Genomic DNA, 26,895 nt, shown 5'->3' with positions numbered 1-26,895 from the left:
GCAAAACTAGTTTTACCAGTATCTCCCACCAGCTTAATTGGGTGAATGCCCAGCAGACAGCTGCCTCCCTCTGCTTGATGGAGGGCAATCGTTGTAAGGGCATAGGTGGTGGACAGCATGCCAAGAAGGGGAGAAGGAGTGGGTAAGGCCAGTCCTTCTAGCACGCTGAATGTCACTGAGGGAGGGGCAGGCTGCATATCAGGGGACACCCCACAGCCACGGGGCTACGTAACTGCTTAAGGAGGCCAGCCCTCTCCCATGCTGTCCCTGATGCCCCTGTTTGTTTGTCTATTCCATTTATCCCCTGCCTTTCTCCCCAATGGGGATCCAAAGCAGCTTAAACGCTAACAGCTGGGCGATAAAAGACGCTCTCCCTCCACGTGCTCACGCTTCTCTCTCGAGATCGCCCAGCAGATGGCGCTGGCAGCCTCTGCCACAAGCTTAACTCCTGCCCAGGTCTGCGGAGCCCCGCCCCCTTTCCCGCCCCTTATCCCATACCTTGAGAGGGGGCGGGGCCGGGCCAGGCTCTTCGGCAACACTTGAGCGGCGCTTCTCTTCAGCCCAGCAGCTGCCCGGTCCGGAACCCTTTGCGCGCCAGAGCGCTTGGTGGGCACCCTGGGAGGGGCGCCAGAGGCGGGCGTCGAAGCGACTCCGAGCTGAGGCGAGAGCAGCGCCCCCCGCCCGTGCCGTCCCATGAGCGCGGCGCCTCCCAATGGGGGGCAGCGCGGCGCTGACCCCAAGCTGGACCGAACGAAGTCGGGCGGAGGAGAGCTGCTGCGCCTCTTGGCGGAGCTGAAGCCGCCCTCCTTCCTCCTCCGAGATCTCGGCTCCTACGCGGCGCGGGTGCTGCTCTACCTGGCGCCGGTGTACCTGGCCGGCTACCTGGGACTCAGCACCAGCTGGGTGCTGATAGGCTTGCTGCTCTGGATCTGGTGGCGGAGGAACCGGCGAGGGAAGCAGTCCCGCCTGCTGGCCGCCTTCGGACTGCTGGAGGATGAGAAGCACTCCATCAGCCAGGGCATTGCCCTGCAGCAGCTGCCTGCCTGGGTGAGTGCGGGCAGGCTGGGGCTCTTCCCTTCTGGGCGAGGAGTTCTGTGGCGCCCGAAAGCTGGCGATGCTGCTGGGGTAATCGTTCAGCATCCAAGAAAAGGCTTTGGAAGTAACAACGTGATGTTTTCATGGTGGGATCAAGTTGAAATAACAGAGTAGGGCATAGATGCCAACTTAGCCGTCACAGGAATGTAAAGTATTTTGTGCGAAGTTAAGAAGAGTTTGTTTTCTGGGTCCCATTTCAGTTGGATGCTCCTAGAGAAGACTGTTTTTGCTAGTGGAACCACAGCCTTTGTGAACTCTTCCCAGTGAAGTCCACCCAAACCAGACTGGTGTTTACTTTGGGGCATCTAGTAAAGATGTCCGTTATTTGTTCTGCCAGGGTTTTAATGGTTGTTAATAGCCTAAAACTAAAGTTCTCTGATCTCTTTATGGTTATTATTAACTTCTAGTCTGTTTCTAAAAAGTGACTCTTTTATACTGCTCATGCTGCCTCTAATTGGTTGTGATTTCTTCTGGTTTAGGTGTTCTTTACCCTCAGTGTCCTGGAGGTAAAGTGTAGATAACTGGGGAAGGCAAAGGCAAACCACCCTGTAAAAAAGTCTGCCAAGAAAATGTCGTGATGCGACACACACACCATGGGTCAGTAATGACTTGGTGCTTGCACAGGGGACTGATTACCTTTTTTAAAAAACGTGTGTGTTTTTAGAGCAAAAAGCTGTTAAATCATATTCAAGGAGCATCTAGCACGTCTTGAGAAAAGGAGGGCTGTGGCGTTCAACATGCTGAATGACATTTGCCCCTGTGTAACTTACAGAGAAATGCAGGAAGTGTATGGCCTTCTGAACAGTGAAGGTGAAATTATTTCTTATAATAAAGCTCAGCCTCCTAATATGTAAATGTGTTTTGCTTTTTAAACTGGAATTACATTGGATGCCTTTTTCTAGTCTTATTTTACTTGTCCTTCTGCTTCATATGGCAGGCTGCTGTTGGAAACAGAATCCTGGATCATATTGGCCTTGGCTTGATCAAGCAAGACAGTTATGACACTCTCTTTAATGTAGTCACCTGCCCTGACCTTATGCTTTAACGTGAAACATACTTTTAAATGCATAATTGGAACTGTTAAGGTGACAAACCAATGCCAGCCATACCTTAGGACAGGTGCAAGTCCTTAGGTCATTTCCTCTACTGATCTTGAGAGACCAGTGGGCTGACTCAGTTCAGATTTATTAGTCTTAAGGATGCGACTAGATTCTATTCTGTTTTGTCTTTACTGAAACATGTGCTTGGCTTTTAATGAAAGTTTGGCAGTTTAGGTTCTCTAGAAATATGGCTTAGATGGGAAGATTAGTGGGATCATAGAAGTGCAAGAACTTTTACCAATAGTGAGTTAATCCTTTTCTTTCTTCTTACGGAACCAATGCTCAATTTTCTTCTGAATAGTCCCCATTCAAATGATTTGATCCCTTTGTCAGAAATGAAGCCCACTTCAGTCCATTGTTTTTGGTGCTCACAATATCATCTAGCATTTCCACTATGATCCAAAAAGACTATTGGGAAATTGCAAAAAAAAGTGCATGATATAGCTAGAAAAGAATGAAATATGAAGCAGATAGAAATTCTCCTTGGTTGGGAGAATTTCTTACAAGGGTTCAAAGACAACATACAGCTCGTAGAAAACACAGTTTTCAAGTCAGAAGCTGGATAGGAAAATATAAAAGCAATTGCATGCCTTCAGTAAGTTTCTTAGGGAGTTACAGTTGTCTGTCTGCAATATATTTCTCTCTGAGATCAGTTCCGTTCAGTAAAGTAGTGTAACTTGCTATACCTGCCTCTGAGGTACTTTGAACTGTGTTATTGGAAAATCTTGCATTACAAGAAGATTACATCCTTTAGGGAGCCCTCATGGTTCCCAAATATTGGGTGTATCTTTAACCCTTGGGTATTCTAATAATGCCAGTTTACTGTTATGGTTTAAAGCTATCCTGATGCAATAGCCAGTAGGCCTTAACTGCCGCAACAAGTCATGCTATGCTTACTATGATGCCATTCAGGATGTCACATGGTTATTATGAAAAAACAGTAAAAATTTCCATCAATATTTTGGATATATATGCTTATATATATATATATATATATATATATATATATATATATATATATATATATATATATATAATGTGTATATATATAATCTCTAGCTGTCAACATCAAATTCTTAGGTGCCTGGGAATCTTACAGCCCACTTTTATAATCTGTAGGACAGAAATGGACTCTAGCAATAAGAGGGAATAGCTGGAAAATTGTTTGACTTTGAGCATGCAAGCCCTGACTCTCTAGTCCAGGTCTTAATGGTTTACAAGTATTCCCTTTTTAAAAGGTGTGACCTGTTCCTGACAGTAAGATGCAGGTGGGGGGGGCACATTATAATATATTGACAATCCATATTGTGGTTGTTGTGGGTTTTCTGGGCTGTATTGCCGTGGTCTTGGCGTTGTAGTTCCTGACGTTTCACCAGCAGCTGTGGCTGGCATCTTCAGAGGTGTAGCACCAAAAGACAGAGATCTCTCAGTGTCACAGTGTGGAAAAGATGTTGGCAGGTCATTTATATCTACTCAGGAGGGGTGGGGTTGAGCTGAGTCATCCTGTCAGCTCAACCCCACCCCTCCTGAGTAGATACAAATGACCTGCCAACATCTTTTCCACACTGACACTGAGAGATCTCTGTCTTTTGGTGCTACAGCTCTGAAGATGCCAGCCACAGCTGCTGGCGAAATGTCAGGAACTACAATGCCAAGACCACGGCAATACAGCCCGGAAAACCCACAACAACCATCGTTCTCCGGCCGTGAAAGCCTTCGACAATACAATCCATATTGTCTCACACCACCCCTGTGAAATAGATTGGGCTGGTCCAAAGTCACCCAATGAAATTTATGGCAATGTGAGGATTCAGTCCCCAGACTCCCAAGTCGAGGACCCAGTCCAGTCCCCAGACCAAGTCGAGGACCCAGTCCAACACTTCAACGACTATACCACACATTGGCCCCCTTAGATGTGTTCATTGTTGGTGCCATGTGAAGAGGCATGATGAATGTGCAAACTGGACTGAGCTTCTAGGGAAGTTGATACTGCTAGGGCATGATTTCAGCTGGGACGGAGTCCCAGGACACTCTATTAAATATTGTCAGGCTTCAGTTCTGACTCAGCAGTTGGCATATTATGCAGAATGTATTTCTTTTACGATTGGCTGACTTAAAACAGGACCCAGCACATCAAGCAATTCAGGGTAAGAAGCTGCAGATAAAGGGTCTGTCCAGATATTAAGCTCTGAACACCTGGTAGTTCTGGCACTTAAAACAATTTCAGATTCATACATACCAGTTTTTTCAGCCTCGAATGTTGCATATCCAGTTTCATTTCTCCAATCATACCACTTGAAGCAGCCCTTTGTTTATGTAAACACAGTGAGGAAGTTTAAGGAAGAGATTTTCTTTCTCCCTAACTCGAGAAAAAATTCCATGCAGTCAAGGTTTAAAATGATAAAAATATTATGAAATGTTTATATTTTCAAAATGCTAAATACCGTAATCTGATCTTTGTCATTCATGGAGAAACCCAGAATTACAGGGAGGTACAGCTGCCACCAAAAGGTAATCAAGGTGAAATTCTTTTTCTGAATTTCACTTTTTTCGATATAGCCATGGATTCTTTTTACTCTTTTTTTTCTCTTTTAAGAGCAGGATTCTCTTTCATTTCTTGTTGAAAAGAAATCAAGGTGCCGTTTTGTATCTCCAGCCCTTGCAGTTGTTTTATGTTATACTCTGGCAAGAAGAGAGGAAGGCTTGGGAAGACATTGCCAGCCTCTGAGCATCTACAGAGCAAAATTCTGACATTTTGCAGAACCTCCCTTCCTGCCCCTGCTTTCCCTAAAATGTATCTGTGATCAAAAAGGAATTGATTAGAAATTATCTCAAAATTCCCAAAAGGAGTTGGATTATTGGATTTCAGGGAGAAACTAGGTGAAGAGGAATTAAGAGAATTTCTTTGAACAACCTAATATAAATAGCAAAGATTTGTCAGCCAGGCCCCTCTGAAGCACGCTCTGCCAGTAACTTTGAGGCTTGGTGTGTCAATATAGAAATTGTTTTGAAATTGTTTAGTGCTTTTCTGCATGGGGAGGGGCCCTCGTTCTTAGAATTGTCAAACAGTTCCTTAACCCGCCCCTATCAGTCATCTGATGCACTTCAGTCACTGGACTGGAGTTCTCGTGAAACTCATGTTTTATGATCCTGGTTCCTTGTACATAAATATACTGGCAACTATAAAATCTTTGGGGCCTGTGCCACGTGATGTCTTCTATAGACTAATTCACCTATGTAGATATTAAAAGGAATGTCTCGCATCCCAGTCTTAATAATGGTTACTCAGAAGTAAGCCCTGTTATATTCAATGGAGCTTATTCCAAAACAAGGATAGGATTATAATTTAAACCACTCTCTGCATGCTGTTGTTTTGTCTTGGATAGTTAAGTTTGACTTTGCTTTTCTGCAACTGCGTATGTTCCTACTCTCCTCGTTCTCTGGTTCTTGACTGTCTCTGTGTGTGTGAGTGTGTGTGTTTGTTTGTTTTTTGAGGATATGGGAAAGATGAATTTAAAAAGTACTTTTTGCATGTGTTCATGTGCCGAAGTTCTCCAAGTTTCGGCCCTCAGTCAGGACTTAGGACAGAGTCTCCTCAGATCTGTCTGTGCATATCTTCCTGACTCAACGTGCATTCAGAAGTGCATAAACGCCCAAGGCCAGTACACTGCTATCTTCTGTCTCCTCCCACTAGAATCTAATGTGTTTGATTTATGGCTTTTCTTGTAATAAGCATAGCTAGATTCATTCTGAGATTGAATATGCAATCAAAAATCCATACTCTTCAAAAAAATATAAATCATGCTCAGTTTAAAGTATAACACATAGAGAAGATCAATATATGATGAATGGGAAGTGGGGTGAGCTCAGGCAGTGAGCCTTTGGTGTAGTAGCAGGGATGCTTTTTGTACACAAGAGTGTTACTATTTTCATCTGTGAAAAGTTGCAGAGCCAGCAACTGTTCCAGCCCAGTTATTTGCATGTCATGGTATCCGCTGCTGAATAACAAGAAGGAAGCTGTCTTGATGAGGAGCATTCTTATGGAGGAGCAATGCTGCTCTTTTCTTTTTTAACCCATGAATTCAAAGAGTTACTGGAACATTTATGAGCTTGTGTTAACTGCAGAAGTTCCTGTGCTTGTAGACACTGGCCTAACATAAAGGGAAAGGCCAGTGAAAGGTGCCATTACGACACAAACTGATCCCCCGTGTTCACATGCTGCAGTGAACGCAAGTACATTCTGCACATACGTCTGTTTGTAAGAAAAAGCCAATGTGTGTTCACTTTGCAACTGAAACCAGAGGCCAGTGCTTGTATAAATGTGCAGTTTGTATCATGTGTTCAGCTGTACAAGTATCATATGTAACATGGAATTACTCAATGTGTGTCTTGAAAAAGGTTAAGTGTACATGTATGTGTGTTCACTGTAATGTGTGAACAGGGCTCCAGAAAATATCCCAACAACTTCTTTGAGTTAGGATTAGGAATTGAATCTCCAAAGAATGATCATCGAGGGAATATCTTTTACCAGTTTAATAGTCAAGACTTCCCTTTAAAAAAAAATCTGGCAACTTCATTGGGTGGCCTTGAGCCAGTCACATGCTCTCAGTCTAACTTACCTTACAGGGTTGTTGCGAGGGTAAAAAAGAGGAGAGGAAAATGATGAGAGAGGAAAATAAGCCACTTTGAGTCCCCATTGGGGAGAAAGGAGGGATATAAATTAAGTAAATAAAATAAAAGTAAGTTTAGGGAGTGCAGTACTTGCTGCTGCAAATTTCGAGGCGAAATAGAACTGGATTGTAGAACAAACTTTTCTTTAAAATACCTATCTTGCAACCTGTGATCTCAAAATGGCTTCTGCCTTAGTTTTCAATTCTTTGTCGATAGACCCTAGAAGAACTTCCTTCCACGTGAGCCAGTGCTCACAGAACATTTGGGACCTTAGCATCCCCAGAGTGAGCATGCTGCAACTTTTTTTTCCTGATAGTCTTAGGTTCTTTTACAAAACTTCAGTTACCAAGATCCTATTCCTGTTCTGTACCATGTGGACCTAGTTTCATTTCTGGGTGAAAATGATGTATATGCTTTGTTTAATTACATTTGTGCTCTTTTAAGATCTTGGGAACTAATAAATGTTCCATATGAACCATGAAATTTTGGAGACTGGTGCTTAGAAAGTAATCTAGTATATGATGTAGATGCCACTGCACTATTACATTTCTTCTTTATCTTACCCCTACCTAGATTGTCTGGAAAATGGGACTGATTGTTGAATGTGTATAAGTTAAAGTTGCCAGGTCCAGGTTGGGAAATTCCTGGAGATTTGAGGGGTGGAGCATGGAGAGGACAGGGTTTGAGGAAGGGAGAGACAACAGCAGGGTATAATGCCATGGAGTCCACCCTCCAAAGCAGCCATTTTCTCCAGGGGAACTGATCTGTCACCTAGAGTTGAGTGGTAATTCCGGGAGTTCTCCAGCCACCACCTGGAGGCTGGCAACCCTAGTATAAGTCTGTAGTACAATACTCTGAGAACTGATCAAAAACCTGATGTCAAATGTTCAGAAGGCCAAGTGTACATTAAAGTATACAGGTTGGGTCAGGGCAGGGTTCCCACTCTCTGTCACAGTCAGATATGTTGCAGTTTCTCCAATTCCACATGCATGCTGTCCAGTCTGGACTATGATGTGCATGAGAAAGGGGCTTCAGCTCTGGGAACCTGGCACCTACCTTGCTGTGGTCCCGGGTCCTTGTCCTCGTCATCACGCAGGTCAAAGGGAGTGCTCCCATGCTCACCAAGGGTCCAGATTGGCCCTCTGCGGGGCACAATTTGGCCAGAAATGGGCCCACTGCAGGGTGCATTTTGGCCTGAGTTGGGCCACTGTGGGTGCAGGAGTGCGCTGCACTGCCTGATGGGGCACACCACACCACACAGGGGGCACCCCCAGGGAGCGCCCCCTGCCAGCCAAGTAAGTGGGTATGGGGGAAGGGTGGGAGCAGGGGATCCCCTGCCCAAGCAGGGGAATGGCAGTCCTAGCTGAAGCCCTTTCTCCATGTCTACCGTGATCCAAGTCATAGGGTAAATAGGGTAAATAGATACAGGTTTAAAAAGACATAGCATTAGCAAGAATCCAATACAAAGTAGAAGAAAATACTGGAACAGAACATAATCACTTCTAGGATTGACATTAGACAACATAAAGCCCAGGCAGTACATAGGAGTACATATTTAAAGCAACAGGTATGTATGTAAGGCAACATAGTGGTGAAGTCTATGGTCTCTAACTCATTAGCGAAGCATCTGAGACCCCATCCCTACAATACAGCCCTCCCATTTGAGTAAAAAGCCTTTTTGAATAATTCAGTTTTGCATTGTTTGTGGAAAGCCAGGAGAGTGGGGGCTCTCCTGACCTCCTCAGGCAGGCCCACAGGGTAGGGACCACCACAGAGAAAGCCCATGTACAGGCTGCTGTTGATTTCACCCATGTGCAGCCTGGCACCTGCAGGAGACCCTGATCAGATGAGCAAAGCTGCCGTAGAGGAACTGTGTTTAGTTATATTGAGTATTTAAAGTAAGAATTCAGAGCTTTATCTCAGAAGGTAACGGTATAATAGCATTGTTTGTTTGCCAGATACATTCAGTCAGAAAGGAATTCTTAAAAGGTAACATTCTCAAGATAATGGCTTATTCTGTAGTGTCACACATGCACAAATGTGATATAAGTGAACTGTGCACTAAAAAGGTGACATGTGTGCTGAAATTTCTAACTGCGACATATACTATGAACCAATCATATTGTAATTAAGTACCCTGATACTGTGTTGTCACCATTGTTATAAAAATTCTGCTGCTCAAGGGAGGAGCCAGAGGGAAACAATTTGGGGGGCTTCTAAGGCCTAGTTTCCCTCCTGCTGTTGCAACAATGAAATAAATCTAATCCTCTTCTTACTCCTGGCCTCCAGTGTCTTATTGGGTGGGGCACTGGAGGAGATAGCCTTTTTCCAGCATAACACTAGTGTCTGAAAAAAAGTGTGCAAGAAGTTTTTAAGTTTGAAACCATAGATGCTATGCATTTTGAAGGCTCACTCTCAGCTGAATCCTACAGAAAGCAAGAGATGCAATATGGTTAATAGAAATGTATGAAGCTGCCTTTCACCGAGTCACGCTGTTGGTTCATCTGTTCTAGTCTGCTCCTGACTAACTGGCAGCAGTTCAGCGTCTCAGGCCAGCTTCTTCAGCTCTGCTGCTGAGATCCTTTGAACTGAGAATTAACTTGGGACTATTTGCATGTAAAGCACAAGCCCCACTCCTGTCCCAAATACTAATGTAGAGTTGGACCCCATTGAAAAGATGCACGTGCACAAAACGGCAACCCCTGTAGAAGCTCTGCAACAGCTCCTTATTCCTGGATGCTCCCACTGTCCAGGAGCAGCATTTCATGGGGGATTTGGAGCTGCTTGAGGAGGGGGAAGGCTGGGGAGTTGTTCTTCCATGCATGGAACTTAGATTGTATCCAACACATTGTCTTGCATTCAGCTGAGCTTCTTCCCATTTCTCTTTGCTGGTTTTAGAGAACTGAATATCCCAGTCCTGTAGTATCCTGTAAAATTTTGTATATCATTAGGGATGGCTACATAAGCAAAGTCTGCACATTGTGGGTCAATTAAACATATTATTCTCTGTGTCTGATGTAGTCTTCAGCTAGAGACATCATAGATCTTGGACATAGATCCAGAGGAGATGCCATGGCATAGATACCATGCATCTGATGAAGAGATGACATAGACGCCATGCATCTGACAAAGAGGACTGTGGTTCTCGAAAGCTCGGGCTACAATAAAGTTGGTTAGTCTTAAAGGTGCTACTGGACTCTCTACTATAGATCTTGGAGTCATTTTTGAAAAGGTATAAATAGCAAGTAATACAGTCTTTCCTGGACTATTCCCCTGTAGACTACAGGTTTGGGTGTTTGCATGTTTTCCCTTCTTTAAGAACAGTCTGTGTTAGGGTTGACACTGGCATTGTGTGTATAATCTGGGAGCAGCTGTTCTGGATTTAAACCTGGGAGGATTGAATAGATATTGCTGACAACCTGGTATTGCATAAGTGCTTGCTTCTCTTCAGTCCTTGCATTTGGGAAATAGGCTCTTGCTAAGACACTTATGATGCCTGGTGCTGTGTTCTGTAAAGGAAACTCCATTAGTGAAGATCACTGGCAACATGTGGGAAAGGGGGAAAACAAACAACACTGTTGCTTCGACAGACAGATAGATACACAAACAGACAAATAGAGGTATGTGTATATACATAAATTCCTGCCTCAGCCATAGCTTCCAAGGCGCCTATTCACAAGCATGCCTAGCACCCTCTTAGCAAATGTACAAGTATAAGCAGAATCTCTCGTACTGAGAAGACTGAAGCCATTGTTCTGTGTACCCTGATATCTCCTTGGTATCTGCAATAGACCTGCCTTCCTAACTGTATTTTGCCTCTTAATTAATTTAGCACACATGGTTCACTTCTTCTTTTTTTATGTTGACAGGTTCACTTCCCTGATGTTGAACGGGTAGAATGGCTGAACAAGGTAAGAGACTAGATAACGAAGCAAACTTTGTCTAAAAAACATAATCTTTGAACTGATTCTGCTGCAAAGCCAGCTAAGTATCTTGACACACACACATACACACATCAGAGCCATACTCTAATAAGCAAATGGATAAATGCTATTGATGGGCATGACTTGAGTGCTTGATTTAAGTATGTTGATCTAAGTTCTTGTTTAGTGAAGAGAAGTCATTAGTGCTAGAGATGTAAAGTTGCCAAAAATTTTGAAGTCTTGGGGAGAAAACACTTTTTCTGAGGCTTTTCCCCAAGGAAAAAAACTAGAAATAAATACTTTCTGTCCGAGGGGCGGCGGTGCCACGCCCTCGGACTCCGCGACCCCCACCCCCTCCCTCGCCCCCGCCCGCGACGAGGCCTACCTGCGGCCCCTGGAGACGGCCGGGAGATGCGCCGGGAGGGACACCGGCGCGGCCACGGAAACGCCGCCCAGACGAGGAGGCCCCTTCAACCCCCCGGCGGAGCTGACGGCCGCGGCCGCCGACCCGCCGAGGCCAGGAGCCCGGCGCCGAGCAGCAAGCGGCCGCGGAGGGGGAAGGCCGTCCTCTCGGCCGCAGCCGCAACCCCGGCAACCAGGGCCCGCGCCGGCGGGACGCCGCGGCCATGGGCGAGGCAGAGAGCGGCCACCCAGGAAGCCGGGCCGCGGCGGGACGCCCGCGCCGGCGCAGAGCCCCAAGGGGAACCACAACCCCCAGCAGGCCAAGGGAGGGGGCGGGCGCAGCCAGCAGAGGGACAGCCCGGGCAGCCATCCAGCAAGGCCAGCTAGAGGGGGAGGAGGAGACAGGGGGCAGGGCAGAGGGAAGGAAGGGAGGGAGCAGGGACAAGACAACCAATGGGGCCAGGGCGGATGGGGCAGCAGGATGTGGCCACGCCTGGCCCAGGTGGTGGGAATGGCACTGGGGGCGGGCACTGGAAGGGAAGGGTGGGGTTGGCCATAAGGGGCGGGGGTATTTAGGGAGGTGAGCCCTGAGGCCGAGGAGGAGAGAGTCGCATGTGACTGGGCCAGTTCATCCTGATGTTGGAAGGGTGACTGGCCGGGTGGAGCTAATTGCTGGCTGGCAACGCCAGACCAGACGGTGGCCGCCCATCTGAGGCCTTAAGGGGGACTCGCCCAGGGGCCAAGCCGGCCCTCACCCAGGGAAACCTCCCCCCCCACCTACTGACAGGGACCCAGCACGGACCCGCCGGGGGCGTCCCGCGCCGACCCGCCGCCACCCCCGCCACGAGGGGGCGCCCACACTCCTGACAAAGTGGTGGAGAATGCAGGCACTGATCCTGCTGTGAAGCGGCCGGTGCCACGCCTACCCGCCCCGCCAGGGTGGTCCCGCGCCCGGAGCTACCTGCGCCCGTCGACTTTCAGGCCGTCCCCGCCAGGAACTCCCCTCCGGACCGACCCTCCAGAGCCCATGGATCAGGCCGTCGCCGGCGCTGCTGCGGCCCCCGGGCCCACCGGTCCGCCCACCCCAGACTTAGGCCAGCTGGGCCAATGGATGGCGGAACAGCAGGTGCGGCTCCTACGAGACCTGACTGCTCAACAGCAGGAGTCCCAGGCCACCCTCCTGCGCGGGTTGGCCCAAGCCCTGGGCGGAGGAGGGGCCGGCGCACCGCTTGGCCCGAGTCGAGGGACTCCCTTCCAGTTGACGAAGCTGGGAGAGACGGACGAGATCGATGCCTATCTGGAGGCGTTCGAACGAACCGCGGAGGCCGCCCAGTGGCCCCAAGCCCAGTGGGCCTTCATCCTCGGACCCTACTTGACGGGGGAAGCTCAAGCGGCCCTGCGAGCTCTGCCCAAGGAAGAGGGCGCCGATTACCGCGCACTCAAGGCTGCCATCCTCGACCGCTATGAAGTGACCCCAGACTCTTACCGCCTCAAGTTCCGCGCTATCACCTATCGGAAGGTCGACCGGCCGCGGACCTTGGTCAACGCCCTCCGCGACGCTGCTCATCGCTGGCTGCGGCCCGCGACGGAGGGTGAGAAGGGGATTGTAGATCAGGTAGTTCTGGAGCAACTACTGAACATCCTCCCGCCGAAGGCCCGACAGTGGGTGGCCTGCAGCCGGCCAGCGACCCTGAAGGAGGCCACCGCGCTGCTCGAGAACTTCACGGCAGCAGCCGATCCCCGGGAACCCCCCCGCGAAGTGGGCAGCGGAGGTCGCCCCCAGGGTCCGGGCTTTCGGGGCCCCGAAGCCCCCCGTACAGGAAGGGCCCGACCGGGCAATCGAGAAGGCTCCAGCGGTCCCAGCAGGCCAACGCCGTCGGCGCCACCACGCGAGGGCACGTGGGGTCGCCCTCCACCAGGCCCCAACCGAGACGGGGCGCCAAAGGCCGCCCGGGAAAACGATGACCGGGGTCCCTGCTTCAGGTGCGGCCAGCGCGGCCACTACATACGTGACTGCCCACTGATGGAGTGCGACGCGGGCTGGGAAGAGGCCTTCCCGGCTACAACTCCGCCTCCCCGCCCCCCGCCGCTCCTGATTCTGGTGGAGGTGTCGGGACGGCGGCTGTCGGCGTTCCTGGACAGCGGCAGCTCGGTGTCCATGATCCGCACCCGGCTGCTCCCTGCCGGGCTACCGGTCATCCGGACCGCCACGGTAGCCTGCTTCCACGGCCACTCCGAGACATACCCCGTGGTCCGCGTCCCCTTATCATGCCAGGGGCGGACCTGGGAGGTAGAGTTGGCCAGGGTCACCAACCTCCCCTACCCCGTACTTCTAGGCCGAGACGTTCCTGAATTCCACCAGCACCTACAAGCCGCCCGGGGCCCCGAGGAGGCCCTCCCGGTGGAGAGACAGGACAACCATCCGGGGCCCGCCCCGCACCCAGAGGCCAACTTCCCTGACTGGCCTGCCGACCCAACGTTCGTCGCCAGCCAGACCGCCGACCCTACTCTCGAGAAGCTCCGAGACACAGTGGCGGTGAGTGAAGGGATCGTACGGGACCCTCGGCGGGCGGGGAGACTGCCGCGGATAGTCCAAGAGGGGGGCGTGTGGTACCGACTCACGACGGAACGGGGTAGGGAAGTCCGCCAGCTCTTAGTGCCCCGGGAGTATCGCGAGATCGTCCTGCGGCACGCCCATGATCATAACTGGGCCGGACATCAAGGACCTCACAACACGCTGGCCCGGGTGCTGACACGATTCTTCTGGCCGGGGGTAGACCAGGCTGTCAAGAGCCACTGCCGGACCTGCGAGACGTGCCAACGGACTTCGGGGAGGCACCCGCCGCGGGCCCCCCTGGCCCCATTGCCCGTGATCCACAACCCCTTCGAGAGGGTAGCTATGGACTTTGTGGGACCCTTGCCCCGGACCTCTCGGGGCCACCGCTTCATCCTCGTCCTCATGGACTACGCTACCCGATACCCCGAGGCTATACCCATGCGAACCATGCAGGCCCCGGGGGTGACCCGAGCCCTTATTCGGTTTTTCGCCCAAGTGGGGTTACCCCGTGAGATCGTCACGGATTGTGGGACACCCTTCACGGCCTCAATCACCCGCCAACTATGCCGCACCATGGGGATACGCCAAATTTTCACGTCGATCTACCATCCCCAGACAGACGGCTTAGTGGAGCGGTTTAACCAGACCCTGAAGCAGATGCTCCGGAGGCTCGCCCACGACCGACCCGCAGAATGGGACCTGTTCCTCGATCCTCTCCTCTTTGCCGTGCGAGAGTCGCCCCAGGCATCGACGGGGTTCGCTCCGTTTGAGCTAGTGTATGGACGCAACCCACGCGGGATCCTGGAGGTAATGGAGGGGCAGTGGGCCACGGCCCCGGCCCAACCGGGCCAGCCGGCCCCCGAATACGTCCGGGGACTCAGAGAGCGCCTGGAGACCGTTCGCTCCTTGGCTCGACAGAACCTGGAGAAAGCCCAGGCCACGCAGAAGGCCCGCTATGATCGAGGAACCCGGGCCAGGACCTTCCTAGAGGGCGACCAGGTTCTAGTAAGCCGCCGGGTCTTTGGACCGTCCAAGCAGGGGGACCCCTGGCAGGGCCCCTTCCGAATCAATCGAGTGTTAGGATCCCATTCCTACGAAGTACAGTGTGGGCCATCCCCGCGGCAGGCCAAACGCCTGCACGTCAACGATCTAAAAGAGTGGTGCGAACGATCGGCGGGGGAATGCCAGCTGGCCGATGACCCGTTGGAACCAACAGACGGGGAGCTCCCCTGGACGACGCGCCAGCCAGAAGCCACTTCCCCAGGGATGGACGCTGCCCTAAGCCCCCAGCAACGAGAGCAACTCCAAGCGCTCCTGGACGAAGTACCAGGCTGCTTCTCGACCCGGCCCGGACGCACCAATCTGGCAGAGCACGCCATCCCCACGGCCCCGGGGCAGGTCGCCCGAGCGACGTGGAGACCCTTGCCCAGGAAACAATGGGACGCCGTAGCCCGCGAGGTAGACGAGATGCTACGCCTAGGGGTGATCCGTCCATCAACCAGTGAGTGGAGGAGCCCCATCGTCCTCGTGCCAAAGCCGGACGGGTCGGTGAGGTTCTGCGTCGACTATCGGGAGGTTAACAAGGTAGCGAAGTTCGACGCATACCCGATGCCCCGGGCCGACGTCTTGATTGACCAGTTAGGCACAGCCCGCTACCTCTCGGCTCTGGACCTGACAAAGGGGTACTGGCAGGTCCCCATGGCGCCGGGGGACCAGGAAAAGACCGCGTTCGCCACTCCCCAGGGCCTCTTCGAGTTTCAGGTGATGCCCTTCGGGCTGCACGGGGCGGTGGCCACCTTCCAGCGCTTGGTGGACCGGGCACTAACCCACTGTCAAGGATTTGCCACCGCTTACATCGATGACATCCTGATATACAGCCCGGATTGGACGTCTCACCTTCGCCACCTCCGGCTCGTGCTCCAGGCTCTCCGCAACGCAGGCCTCAAAGCCAATCCCACGAAAAGTCGTCTCGGCTTCCAGGAGCTCAAGTACCTGGGATTCCTGGTAGGACGCGGGCAGTTGCGTCCCCTACCAGACAAAGTGGCCTCCCTCGAGGCTTGCCCCCGACCGGGGACAAAGAAACAGCTACGCGGGTTCCTGGGGCTCGTCGGCTACTATAGTAAGTTCATTCCCCAGTACGCCAGCCGAGCCAGCCCCCTAACCGACTACTTGAGGAAGGACCAGCCGAACCAGGTCCGATGGACACCCCAGGGCCAACATGCCTTCGAGGACCTGAAGGCCGCCCTGTCCGCAAGCCCCGTACTCCGCAACCCCGACTTCGACAAGCCCTTCATACTACAAACAGATGCATCGGATGCAGGACTCGGGGCTGTCCTGTCGCAGGAGCACGAAGGTCAAGAACACCCCGTCCTCTTCATTAGCCGGAAGCTGCAGCCCGCCGAGCAGAAATACGCCGTTGTCGAGAAGGAGGCACTGGCAGTTAAATGGGCCGTCGGGGCCCTCCAATACTATCTGGTCAACAACCCCTTCACCCTCGTGACGGACCACGCCCCCCTTCTCTGGATGTCCCGGCTAAAGGACCATAATGCTAGAGTCTTACGGTGGTATCTATCCCTTCTTCCCTTCAGCTTTACGATCCGCCACCGCCCGGGGAAGTTGCACGCCAATGCCGACTTCCTCTCCCGGATGTTCGCCGAAGACGGAAGACCCGGCACGACGCTCAGGGGGGGTGTGTGTCCGAGGGGCGGCGGTGCCACGCCATCGGACTCCGCGACCCCCACCCCCTCCCTCGCCCCCGCCCGCGACGAGGCCTACCTGCGGCCCCTGGAGACGGCCGGGAGATGCGCCGGGAGGGACACCGGCGCGGCCACGGAAACGCCGCCCAGACGAGGAGGCCCCTTCAACCCCCCGGCGGAGCTGACGGCCGCGGCCGCCGACCCGCCGAGGCCAGGAGCCCGGCGCCGAGCAGCAAGCGGCCGCGGAGGGGGAAGGCCGTCCTCTCGGCCGCAGCCGCAACCCCGGCAACCAGGGCCCGCGCCGGCGGGACGCCGCGGCCATGGGCGAGGCAGAGAGCGGCCGCCCAGGAAGCCGGGCCGCGGCGGGACGCCCGCGCCGGCGCAGAGCCCCAAGGGGAACCACAACCCCCAGCAGGCCAAGGGAGGGGGCGGGCGCAGCCAGCAGAGGGACAGCCCGGGCAGCCATCCAGCAAGGCCAGCTAGAGGGGGAGGAGGAGACAGGGGGCAGGGCAGAGGGAAGGAAGGGAGGGAGCAGGGACAAGACAACCAATGGGGCCAGGGCGGATGGGGCAGCAGGATGTGGCCACGCCTGGCCCAGGTGGTGGGAATGGCACTGGGGGCGGGCACTGGAAGGGAAGGGTGGGGTTGGCCATAAGGGGCGGGGGTATTTAGGGAGGTGAGCCCTGAGGCCGAGGAGGAGAGAGTCGCATGTGACTGGGCCAGTTCATCCTGATGTTGGAAGGGTGACTGGCCGGGTGGAGCTAATTGCTGGCTGGCAACGCCAGACCAGACGGTGGCCGCCCATCTGAGGCCTTAAGGGGGACTCGCCCAGGGGCCAAGCCGGCCCTCACCCAGGGAAACCTCCCCCCCCCACCTACTGACAGGGACCCAGCACGGACCCGCCGGGGGCGTCCCGCGCCGACCCGCCGCCACCCCCGCCACGAGGGGGCGCCCACACTCCTGACACTTTCGAAAAAAACCTAAACACTTTTCTCCTTTATAATGGTGTATACAGTTGTACTATTTGACATATTTATGAAATTTAAAAGGTATAAATGTCTTAGATTTCTACAAGCAAAATTGCTAATATGCCTAATGCTAAAGAAAAATAAAGCTACCAACTGCTATGCTCCATACATACATATCTTAGGTTTTGCCAATAGAAAAAAAAGTTAGAAACAGCAAGATTCAGGTCCAGTAACACCTTAAAGACCAAGTAGATTTCTAGGGTATAAGCTTTCAAGACTCAAGGCTCCCATCATCATATATCAGCATAGTTGGGACAGAAACAGTCTTGTACAGCCAGGGCCAGCATGTGCAGTACAGGTGTGTTTTATGTGCCATTAAACCACCTCTGACCTATAGCGACCCTATGAATGAAAGACCTCCAGAACATCCTATCATTAACAGACTTGCTCAGATAGTGCAAACTGGAGGACGTGGCTTCTTTTACTGAGTCAAGCATTTTAGGTCTTCCTCTTTCTACTGTCTTCCATGCATACTAGGGTTGCATGCCCCAGGAGGGAGACTGGGGCAATGGTGGGGGGAAGAGACAATAAATCAACATCCCTCAATATTGCTTCCAGCTGCTTAACTGCAAGTGATGTCATCATGGAAGTAAGCGTATTTCATGGTTTGGTAGAAATAGCATGGTTTCACATATTCCGGGCACCAGATGGTCCCACATCCAAGAAATTTTCTGCTTTTGGAGATCAACAGCTCTCTGAGTCAGCATTAGTTCAGCATGGTTTGTTGTTCTAAGTTATTTCTTAGCCGCTGCTTCCCAAAATGACTCACAACAAATTTAAAGCACACAAAAATCAAACCGCAACCATTAAATTAAACCTTCTTTAAATCTTCCAAAGAAGAACCAAACAAGAAGCAGAGTTTAACTAAAATCAGCATAATATCTATAAAACATGGCCAATCAAATAAAAATAGCTGCAGATTAAATGTGGGATGATAAAAACTGCTGATAACATGGCCAGAAAAAGGAAGAAACTTGACCAAAAGTACAGGCAAATAAGGTAGCCTTTACCTGGCACCGAATGAAGTTTCTGGGCAGAACATTCCATAGATGGGGTGTCACCACTGACAAAGCCCTGTCAGTGGTTGCCACTCAATTCAACTCCATCAGCAGTCAGACCAGGGCAGGACGGTATGGGGGAAGGTGGTCCCGATATGTCTAGTTCTGACAAAATAACAAATGGTGTTTTGTGACGTGAACCAGCCTGAAGGACCCTCAGACTTGTATGCTGCCTCCTTTCCTCATTCACACAATGGTCTTATTAAATTAACGTTGATAGGACTCTTGTTTGTGCAAGAACCCTATAATCTTTAATTTAATTAGAAAAAGAGAAGAAAAAGAAAAAAGACAGTGGTAGCCACTTGCACTAAATCAAGTGTATTCTATCCTCACATACTTTTCCATTTTCCTAGAAATTGGTTATTAAAGATCTTGTGCGCTATAATATAGAGAGAATTAAGTAATATGTACTGCATGAGGTCTTGTGCAAGCATAACTTCGCTGAGGCCGTTTATGTTTCTGCTTGCACCTGGCTGCCTCCAAGCCTTTGCTTTCATGGCATGCTATAGTTTATCACTGCAATAGAAACTGTTTGTTCTCTTCCTTGCAAACCAGGACCTCAAATTATGGTTTATAAGTACGATACCAAACCATTGTGTTTGGTTCATTTTTACTGCAAAAGTGTCTTCAGTGCATAACCTGAAGGATCCCAGGCACAGTCATATAATCATAAACCCATAACTTGACTTATATTCAAACCATGCCTAAATGAACTTCACTCCGCTTGTATCTCTTTTCTTCTAGCTTCAAGTATTTATGGTGTCTTCTTTGGAGGAAAGCTCAGAGACTCCTTAAAAAAAAATTAGAGCCAGTTGGTGCAGTGGTTAAGAGTAGCAGGACTCTAATTTGGAGAACCAGATTTGATTCCCCATTCATCCACTGGAAGCCTGCTGGGTGACCTTGGGTCACTCACAGCTTTTTGGAGCTCTCTCAGCCCCACCCACGTCATAGGGTGATTGTTGTCAGGACAATAACAACACACTTTGCAAACCTCTCTGAGTGGGTGTTAAGTTGTCCTGAAGAGCAGTATATAAATTGAATGTTGTTGTTGTTGTTGTTGTTATAATCCAGTTTGGCTTGCCCCTTGAGTTGAATTATCCTAAATGGCGGTCCCAGCTGTTTCATGACACTAACATCCCTGACACTTTCTGAGATTCTCCCTGTAAATATGTGTTGTGCTCTATTTAGGTTCTTGAACAGGCCTGGCCATATTTTGGAGCCATTATTGAAAAAACATTTAAAGATATTGTTGAACCAAAAATCAGATCAAAGAATGTTCATCTGAAAACGTGTACATTCACCAAAGTCCATATTGGAGACAAGGTAAGGAGATCACACTGAAAATGAGAAGATTAATTAGTGAAGCATATCGCTTGCAGGGGCAGTTGTGGAGGAATGTCGTAATCCAAAGTAACAGCATCCCCCCCCCCCTTTGGAAAACTAATTGCTGTTATGGGGTAAAATTTCTCCAAGGCAGCAGTAAATCTCAAGGTCTGTGTTTATAAGTTCCAGAAAAGCTGTTGTGTTTCAAGATAAAATATAGTCTTTTGGCACTGTAAAGACTTATCTACAATCAGTTTGTTAGACTTTTGTGAGCCAGGGAGTCCACTTCAAAAGCATCTGAAGAAATGGGCTGTGACACCCAAAAGCTTATGAGCAATAAGAAACTCACAAAGTTCTTCTGCTACTTGCTGTAGGTATAGTGCCAGATCTTTTAGTGTATATATTGGAAAGGGCCAAAATTTGAGAGGATATTTACAAAGGATGTGATTTTCTAGTAACCCTTCACTTCGTTAGGTCAATAAAAACTTGGTCATGTGATGCTGAAGTTATCTTTCAGGTCTGATTTAAACATGGTACCGGAAGGGTAAGAAGATCTTAACTGTGCAGTCTTTCACATACCTAGCATTTTGTTTAAACAGGACTTATAACTTCTTTGTGTGCAGCTATACCCTAGGCAGTATTGCATGAACAAGTTTAATGTTGCAGTTTAAATGAGATGCTGGTTGCATGAAAGGATCCCGCAGGTAAATTCTACTTCCCTTCCAGCCTCATATTTAAATCATGCCTTATTTGCATGCCCTTTTAGCACTGTTTTTTCCTAATTAATTTAAAGTCCTGGATAGTCCAGTCTAGAAGTCATAATTTCACTTTTCTGGAAGTGACTTGTAATGTGAGATGCCCTTGTTCTCTTCTGCTTCAAGACAAGTTTAGAGAGCAAATAACTTCCTAGTGCATTTTGCTTTTTCCTGAAAATATTGTTTTCTCTGTGATTTTGATGGCTCCCTCCTGATAATGAGCACACTTATTTGTTCTCCAAGGCATGAAGAGCTTTGTTTTTTTGTATGTCATTTATTCTTAATATCAGATAGTGCTACTGCATTTTTTTGTTTTACAGTGTCCTAAAATCAAAGGAGTAAAGGCCTATACCAAGGAAATTGATAGAAGACAAGTGATTCTGGACTTGCAAATATGGTTAGTGCAATGTTGCATTTTGTTTCTTGTTCCTTGTCGTTGGTCAGCTATACTGATACTGGAGTGCAAAATGGAATCTTTCTGTTGATTCAGTGGGAATTCAAGCTTCTGACTGAGTTGCTTTTCAAAGAACAGAGGCATTGAATTTGAAACCTAACCATTCCAAGGTCACATGGTTTTTATTTTTAACTCCTTAGAAAGCACTTGAGCCTGCTGAAAGTCAGTGATGTTTGTTCTGATACTGAGATGCATTTGAAAATGGCTGGAGAAATGAAAGCCCATTGGGGAATATCTTCCTGTTATCTTTCTCTCTCTCTCTCTCTCTCTCTCTCTCTCTCTCTCTCTCTAACCCTCCTTTTCTCCTAAATAGGCACCCAAACCAACTTGCAAAAATATCTAATCTAATATAAAATAAACAGCAATAAACCAAGCTAAATGCAAGCAAAAGCCCCCACAAAAAATACACCTTAGGCAAGCTCTGAATCTAATGGTCAGCTTACTCAATGAGCTGGCTGTAAGTCATGGGCCAAAAGTCCATGCCAAAACCTTGGCTCTCTAGTGACTACAAGACCAAAAACATGGCAGAGGTGTTGTGCAACTGAGATGTTCTTCCCAACCATTTCCTTCCATGTGCTCTAAGTGAAAGATCCCCAGTTCTATAACCACCTCAGCTTCCATGATTGTGCATGGCTTTTTTTCCAAAGGGGACCCAGTGGTAACTACATGTGTCTGTTCAGCACATGCTCACTGCCTACAGACTCTAGTCTTCATGGAGCAACATAGGGAACTGGGCCTGTTTTGCATCTAGTTTAAATGGGGAAATTTTTCAGCCACATTTTTTCTCCCCAGATTTCTGCCCCACCATAGGCAAGACAGATGTCTTAGTGGCTGTATATAGATTTAAATGTATTCAGTTTACAACTAGTGAACATAAAGTGCTTGTGTGGCTGTAGAGATGTGCCTGAACATTCAGCGCTAGATGAAAGTTTATAAACCGGATTGCAATTTTGCATGATAGTTATTAAATTCTGTGGCTCTTCTCATAGCTGAAGAATTCTATATTCTGGCCTTTCTCAGCTTTCTATCTCTAGAGAGGGTTTCTAATGGATGTGTAAATAGTCTTTAAGGAAGGTCAGAGAGGTGTAAAGAGAGGACTGTTTCAGTGGCCATGTGTAATACCTCTGCAGGGAGATTCTTGAATTAACATTACTTGTGTCGCTTTTGGCACTGAACTATTTATTCCCCCCTCCGCAATCCTAAGCAGAGTTGCTCCAGTCTAAGCCCATTGAAATCAATGGGTTTAGGCCAGAGCAACTCTGCTTAGGATTGTGCTATAAGTTGTTGCTTGCCATCTTTTAATTGACTGCTTTAAAAAAAAATTATTTTCATCTGGTTGTATCTGTTTTATTACTCTGTTACTTTTTAAAAATCTGCATTAGTTTTGTAGTTGCTGTTTTAACTGGATGTTGTTGTTTTTAAATTGTTATACATTGCTTTGGAAACCTTGAAGTAGAACAAGTGGCTCAAACCTTTTAAATAAATGCAAAATGTGCATAGGAAAAAAGCTAAACTGACACTGAAGTATGCTAATGAAACATCTTAGCTCTAGATGATTTAGAATAGCTTTGCTCCTATAACATTTTATAATTGCTTGGTAATCTGTATGTATTGGTGCCGATACACTGAACAGCTATTTGCCCTTTAGCTATGCTTGCGAAAAAGAACTGAGGGTGTCCGTTCTTTTGGATTGAGTCGGGAGGTAGCATTCCATTGCAAATGGGCTGGTCCTGTTTGCCTAGTATCTGCTGCAATCCACCCATGACTCTCAGAAGAGTGCAGTTGTTAAAATAATGGGGAAGAGTCTCAGGACCGGGAGGATTCAAGAGCCCAGAAAAACCAGCCCATCCAGTTAAGCACCTTGGAGAATGCTACCTTACTTCATGAACTGGGAGTAGCTGTGTCTCGGAGGAAAAAGGGAAGCGCTTGGGAATCGTCTGTTTGCACCTGTAAAATAAACTTCCATTGCTTATAACATGGTTGAATCATAGTAACAAAAGGAAACTGGTTAAGTGTGTGTGGGATTTAGTGCTGTGTTTTGAATTTTTGCAGTGTTACTTGTTCTATGTGAAAAGGTCTGTGGAAAAACATCTTACTTTCCCCACTCATTCGCACCTTCTTTTTTTTTTACCCCACTGCCATTGTTTCCCATTCTTCTATTACTTTGGTAGAACTTTTTCTTCGACTAGATAGAGTTTCTTCGCTCTGTGATCCTACCACTTGGGGATCACAAAATGAACATTAGAATGCCATGGTGCTAGGCTATGTGATGACATCACTGAGGGGGCTCAGATTTCTCCCGTTGCTGTCAACAGTATTTGGACAGTCAAGCATTGTTGTTCTCCCTCCTCACTCCATTATTTTCAAAAGGAATGTGAATGAGTTCCAGTTCAGTGTAGTAATTAGAGTGTCAGAATAAATCTGGGAGACCCAGGTTTGAATCTCAGCTTTGCCATGGAAGCTTTCTGGGTGACCATGGCCCAATCTTACACTCGGTCTAACCTACCTCACAGGCTTGTTGTGAGGATATCATGGAAGTTAGGAGAATGATGGAAACTGCTTTGAGTCCCCATTAGGAAGAAAGGCAGAATCCGCCCCGGCTTTGTGCCTGGTTACCATGGCCATCAGTATGCATTCTTTCACTTCTTGCAAACAGTTGCAAGGGGTTTGAAAGACTGTGTGAAAGATTATCAAAAATAACATATTATCCTGTAGGGGGTTAAAATGTTTATCAAACACATGCCCCAACTTACCACACGTAGTTTTTTCTATTCTTCTTAAAAACAAATACTTAACACTTGATCATACAAGTCTGTCCAATGACAAGTGGTTTGTAAACAGATTAGATTCATATAGATTGGTATCTTTTTCTACACGGATTATTTACTCCGGATTCAATGCTGATAGAATGTGGGGGGGGGGTCCCCCTGCTTCCCTACAGCATCATGGTGTGTTTGTACAACTTCAGCTTTTCGTTGATCTTTCCCAAACCTGTTCAATTGGGAAGTTTTGGGAAAGATCATAGCAAAGCTTGGACTTCTTGCATGTTTGTGGGACAGTTCTGATTTTCCTGATCCCACCTACATAACAGTCATTCCCCCCATGTCACTGGAGGGGCTTTTTTGCTTTTAAATACATTTCATTATCCTGTGTATCAGAGCAAGATTTGGGACCAGTAGCACCTTAAAGACCTGCTAGGTCTCTGAAATCTATATTTTTGAAATCTAGTTGGTCTTTAAGGAGCTACTGGACCCGAATCTTACTATGCTACTACAAACCAACATGGCTGCCCACCTGAAACTATCCTGTGTATTAGTTTCTTTGGCTTCTCAGATTTCATATTTTTAAGTCTCTAGTCTCATCAATTGCAAAGACATGTCTTTGCCCTTATATCTCCTCAAAGAAAAAGGCATGTGATTTTTTTTAAATGGAAGCTGGAAATTCAGTGAACCTGATATACAGGTTGATACAGTAATATAACTGCTGGATTAAAAAACTCTGGAAAAGTACTGTTGGTATGGGGTGGTTGGCTGCTTCGAGTGGTATGGGGTAGGGAAAGTCCTGAGACCTCTGCTGTATAGGAGCCCTGTTGCTGCACTCTAATGGCAGCCACAACAGAAATGGGGAAACTGCACAAGTCTTTCTCCACATGGACAGCAACACCTAACTTCATTGCTGCTTATGTAGAATCAGCATGCCAGTCAATTGACCTGGTATTATGTGAGCACAGTCAAGTGTTCTATGGAATAAACATTGGCAGTGATAACTTTTTTGTAACTAGCATTAATATCAGTCCTTTTTGTTTTTCTAATAATTCATTAACTTAAAAAAGTTAGACTGATCAATTGACCATCACTTTCTTTGGCTGGTAAAATGGCCAACTCTAAGCTCATGACTGATTTCTTTTTAGTAGCTTCAGAGCTATACATCACCCCATTAAAAATGAACACATGCGAACACTGTTTACATCTATGCAGTAGTTTGTGTAACTGACTTTGTGTCGTTTGTTCACTGGCTCAGTTCAGGCTTCGTACAAAATCGTAGTTTATTTGAGCAAACTGTGGTTAGTATGACTGAATGCAGTCCACTCTGCAAATTATGATTAAGTATGATCTGACATACTAGGTGGTGAAACTGGTTATTAACCACATGTAATTTAGCTGTGGCTTCATGTGATTCATGAACAGACATCTTGGCATAACCCCATTTTTAGCTCTAGCTTGTTACTTAGTATTGCCCTCCCTGATTACAATGAGAAGGAAATGAAACCAGTATTTGTTGGGGAAAACCAGGGTTTGAGTGACTGGCTATAAGCCAAATCCTGGTTTCATGAACTGACCATAGTTAAAATAAACTGCAGTATCGCGTGATACCCGAACAGAGTGACTGACGCAAGGCAACAATAGCCGTTTTCAGATGTTAGTCTCATGCACTGGGATCCTGTATAATAGGATCATGCGCTACCCACGACAAGTGAGTGTCAGACTTTCCCTTTGCTGGGCCAGAGTCTGGAGCTGTAGTGCTCTCCAGCATCCCTTTTCCTTGATCCAGCCTTGGATGAGACTCAGCATACAAAGAGGGAGAAGGATTGTATCGCCCTGTTCTCTCCCCCTCTCCCAGCCTTTTCCTTGGGAGTGGTCTGGCCCCTCTTCCTTGACCCTCTGTGGTGGTAGAAAGTGCCCCTCAAGTCACAGTTGACTTATGGCAATCCTTGTGGTGGTTTTTTTAAGGCAAGAGATTAACAGAGAAGTGGTTTGCTGTAGCCTGCCTCTGCTTAGTGACCCTGGTCTTCTGTGGAGGTCTCCCATTCAATTAATGACTAACTAAGGCCAACCTTGCTTAGCTTGAGATATTAGGCTTGCCTGTGCTATCCAGGTCAGAGCGCCTCTCCCTGGGTTGGCCTCATAAAGGATTGTCTGAGGAGTGGGCTGACCCTGGACTCCCTCAATGTTATCTCTTGAGGGGCAGGTCCAAGGTGAATGAAGGGAACCTAGGCCAATAGCCTCTTTGGCTGAGTCCTTCTCTCCTCCTGCCCCACCCTCCTCAGAGATTTTAAGAGGCTGATCTGCCTGCCTGCATAGGTCCCAGGAGGCCCCATCTGCTGCTGGCCCCCCCTTTGGCCTGTTTCCAGGGAAGGTCTACTGCCTGGGCCCTGCCTCCCTTCTGCCAGGCCTGCAAGTCTCTGGGGTCGCTGCTGGCGCACCTTTGGCCACGGCCTCATCCTTGTTCCTTTCCACACAGGCCCCAGTCAAGCTGTCTGTTTCAGTGGTGCCTGGGCAAGGCTGCCTGCTGCCGGAGACTCCTCTGGAATAGATGAGAGCAGGGGTGGGACTACCACTCCTGGATAGTGTGTTAGACATGTTGTATGTACCGGGACAAAACTTGTACATATCATGTATGTATAGTCTCAATGCATATGAATGAAGACACTGAAAAATTCAATTGTTCATGTGTACTGAAGTTTTGCATGCTTGATAAATATGCATGTTGTCCCTATTCGTGCAATATGATGTTGGGAAGATCAGGAGTCTTATAACGTGTGCCTGGTAAAGTCCCAGTACATGTGATTGCAAAGGGTTCGTATTTCTGATACCTTATTGCTAATGTGATCCTGCTCAAGAAGAAAAAATGTGTCAAACTTCCAGTTTATCTATTTTATTTTATTTGTTTCGATTTCTATTCTGCCCTCCCCACATTGGCAGGCTCAGGGCAGATCTACTCGTGAAATCTTTTTGGTACACATGACATGACATAAGTATTTTGGAAGCATGGAATATGCTAATTATTAATAAGAACACAGGCTGAGGGGCAGAGCATGATGGATACAATAATT

General features: G+C 48.5%; 1 protein-coding gene across 2 annotated transcripts in view; it reads left to right on the top strand.

The window, feature by feature from the left end:
* Window positions 1-560: 560 nt before the first annotated feature.
* ESYT3 (extended synaptotagmin 3) overlaps window positions 561-26,895 on the top strand; it is a 59,491-nt gene continuing 33,156 nt past the window's right edge. For both annotated transcript variants that reach the window (XM_054971163.1, XM_054971162.1), the window contains exons 1-4: window positions 561-1,047; window positions 10,736-10,777; window positions 19,719-19,853; window positions 20,929-21,005. In XM_054971163.1, coding sequence (XP_054827138.1) covers window positions 694-1,047; window positions 10,736-10,777; window positions 19,719-19,853; window positions 20,929-21,005 — 608 coding nt within the window. In that variant the 5' untranslated portion in view covers window positions 561-693. The remainder of the gene's footprint in view (window positions 1,048-10,735; window positions 10,778-19,718; window positions 19,854-20,928; window positions 21,006-26,895) is intronic.

Source organism: Eublepharis macularius, chromosome 2 (assembly GCF_028583425.1).
Source record: "Eublepharis macularius isolate TG4126 chromosome 2, MPM_Emac_v1.0, whole genome shotgun sequence".
Classification (NCBI taxonomy): Eukaryota; Metazoa; Chordata; class Lepidosauria; order Squamata; family Eublepharidae; genus Eublepharis; species Eublepharis macularius.
The sequence above is the reverse complement of the archived record's forward strand: the minus strand, read 5'-3'. Positions and strand labels throughout refer to the sequence as shown.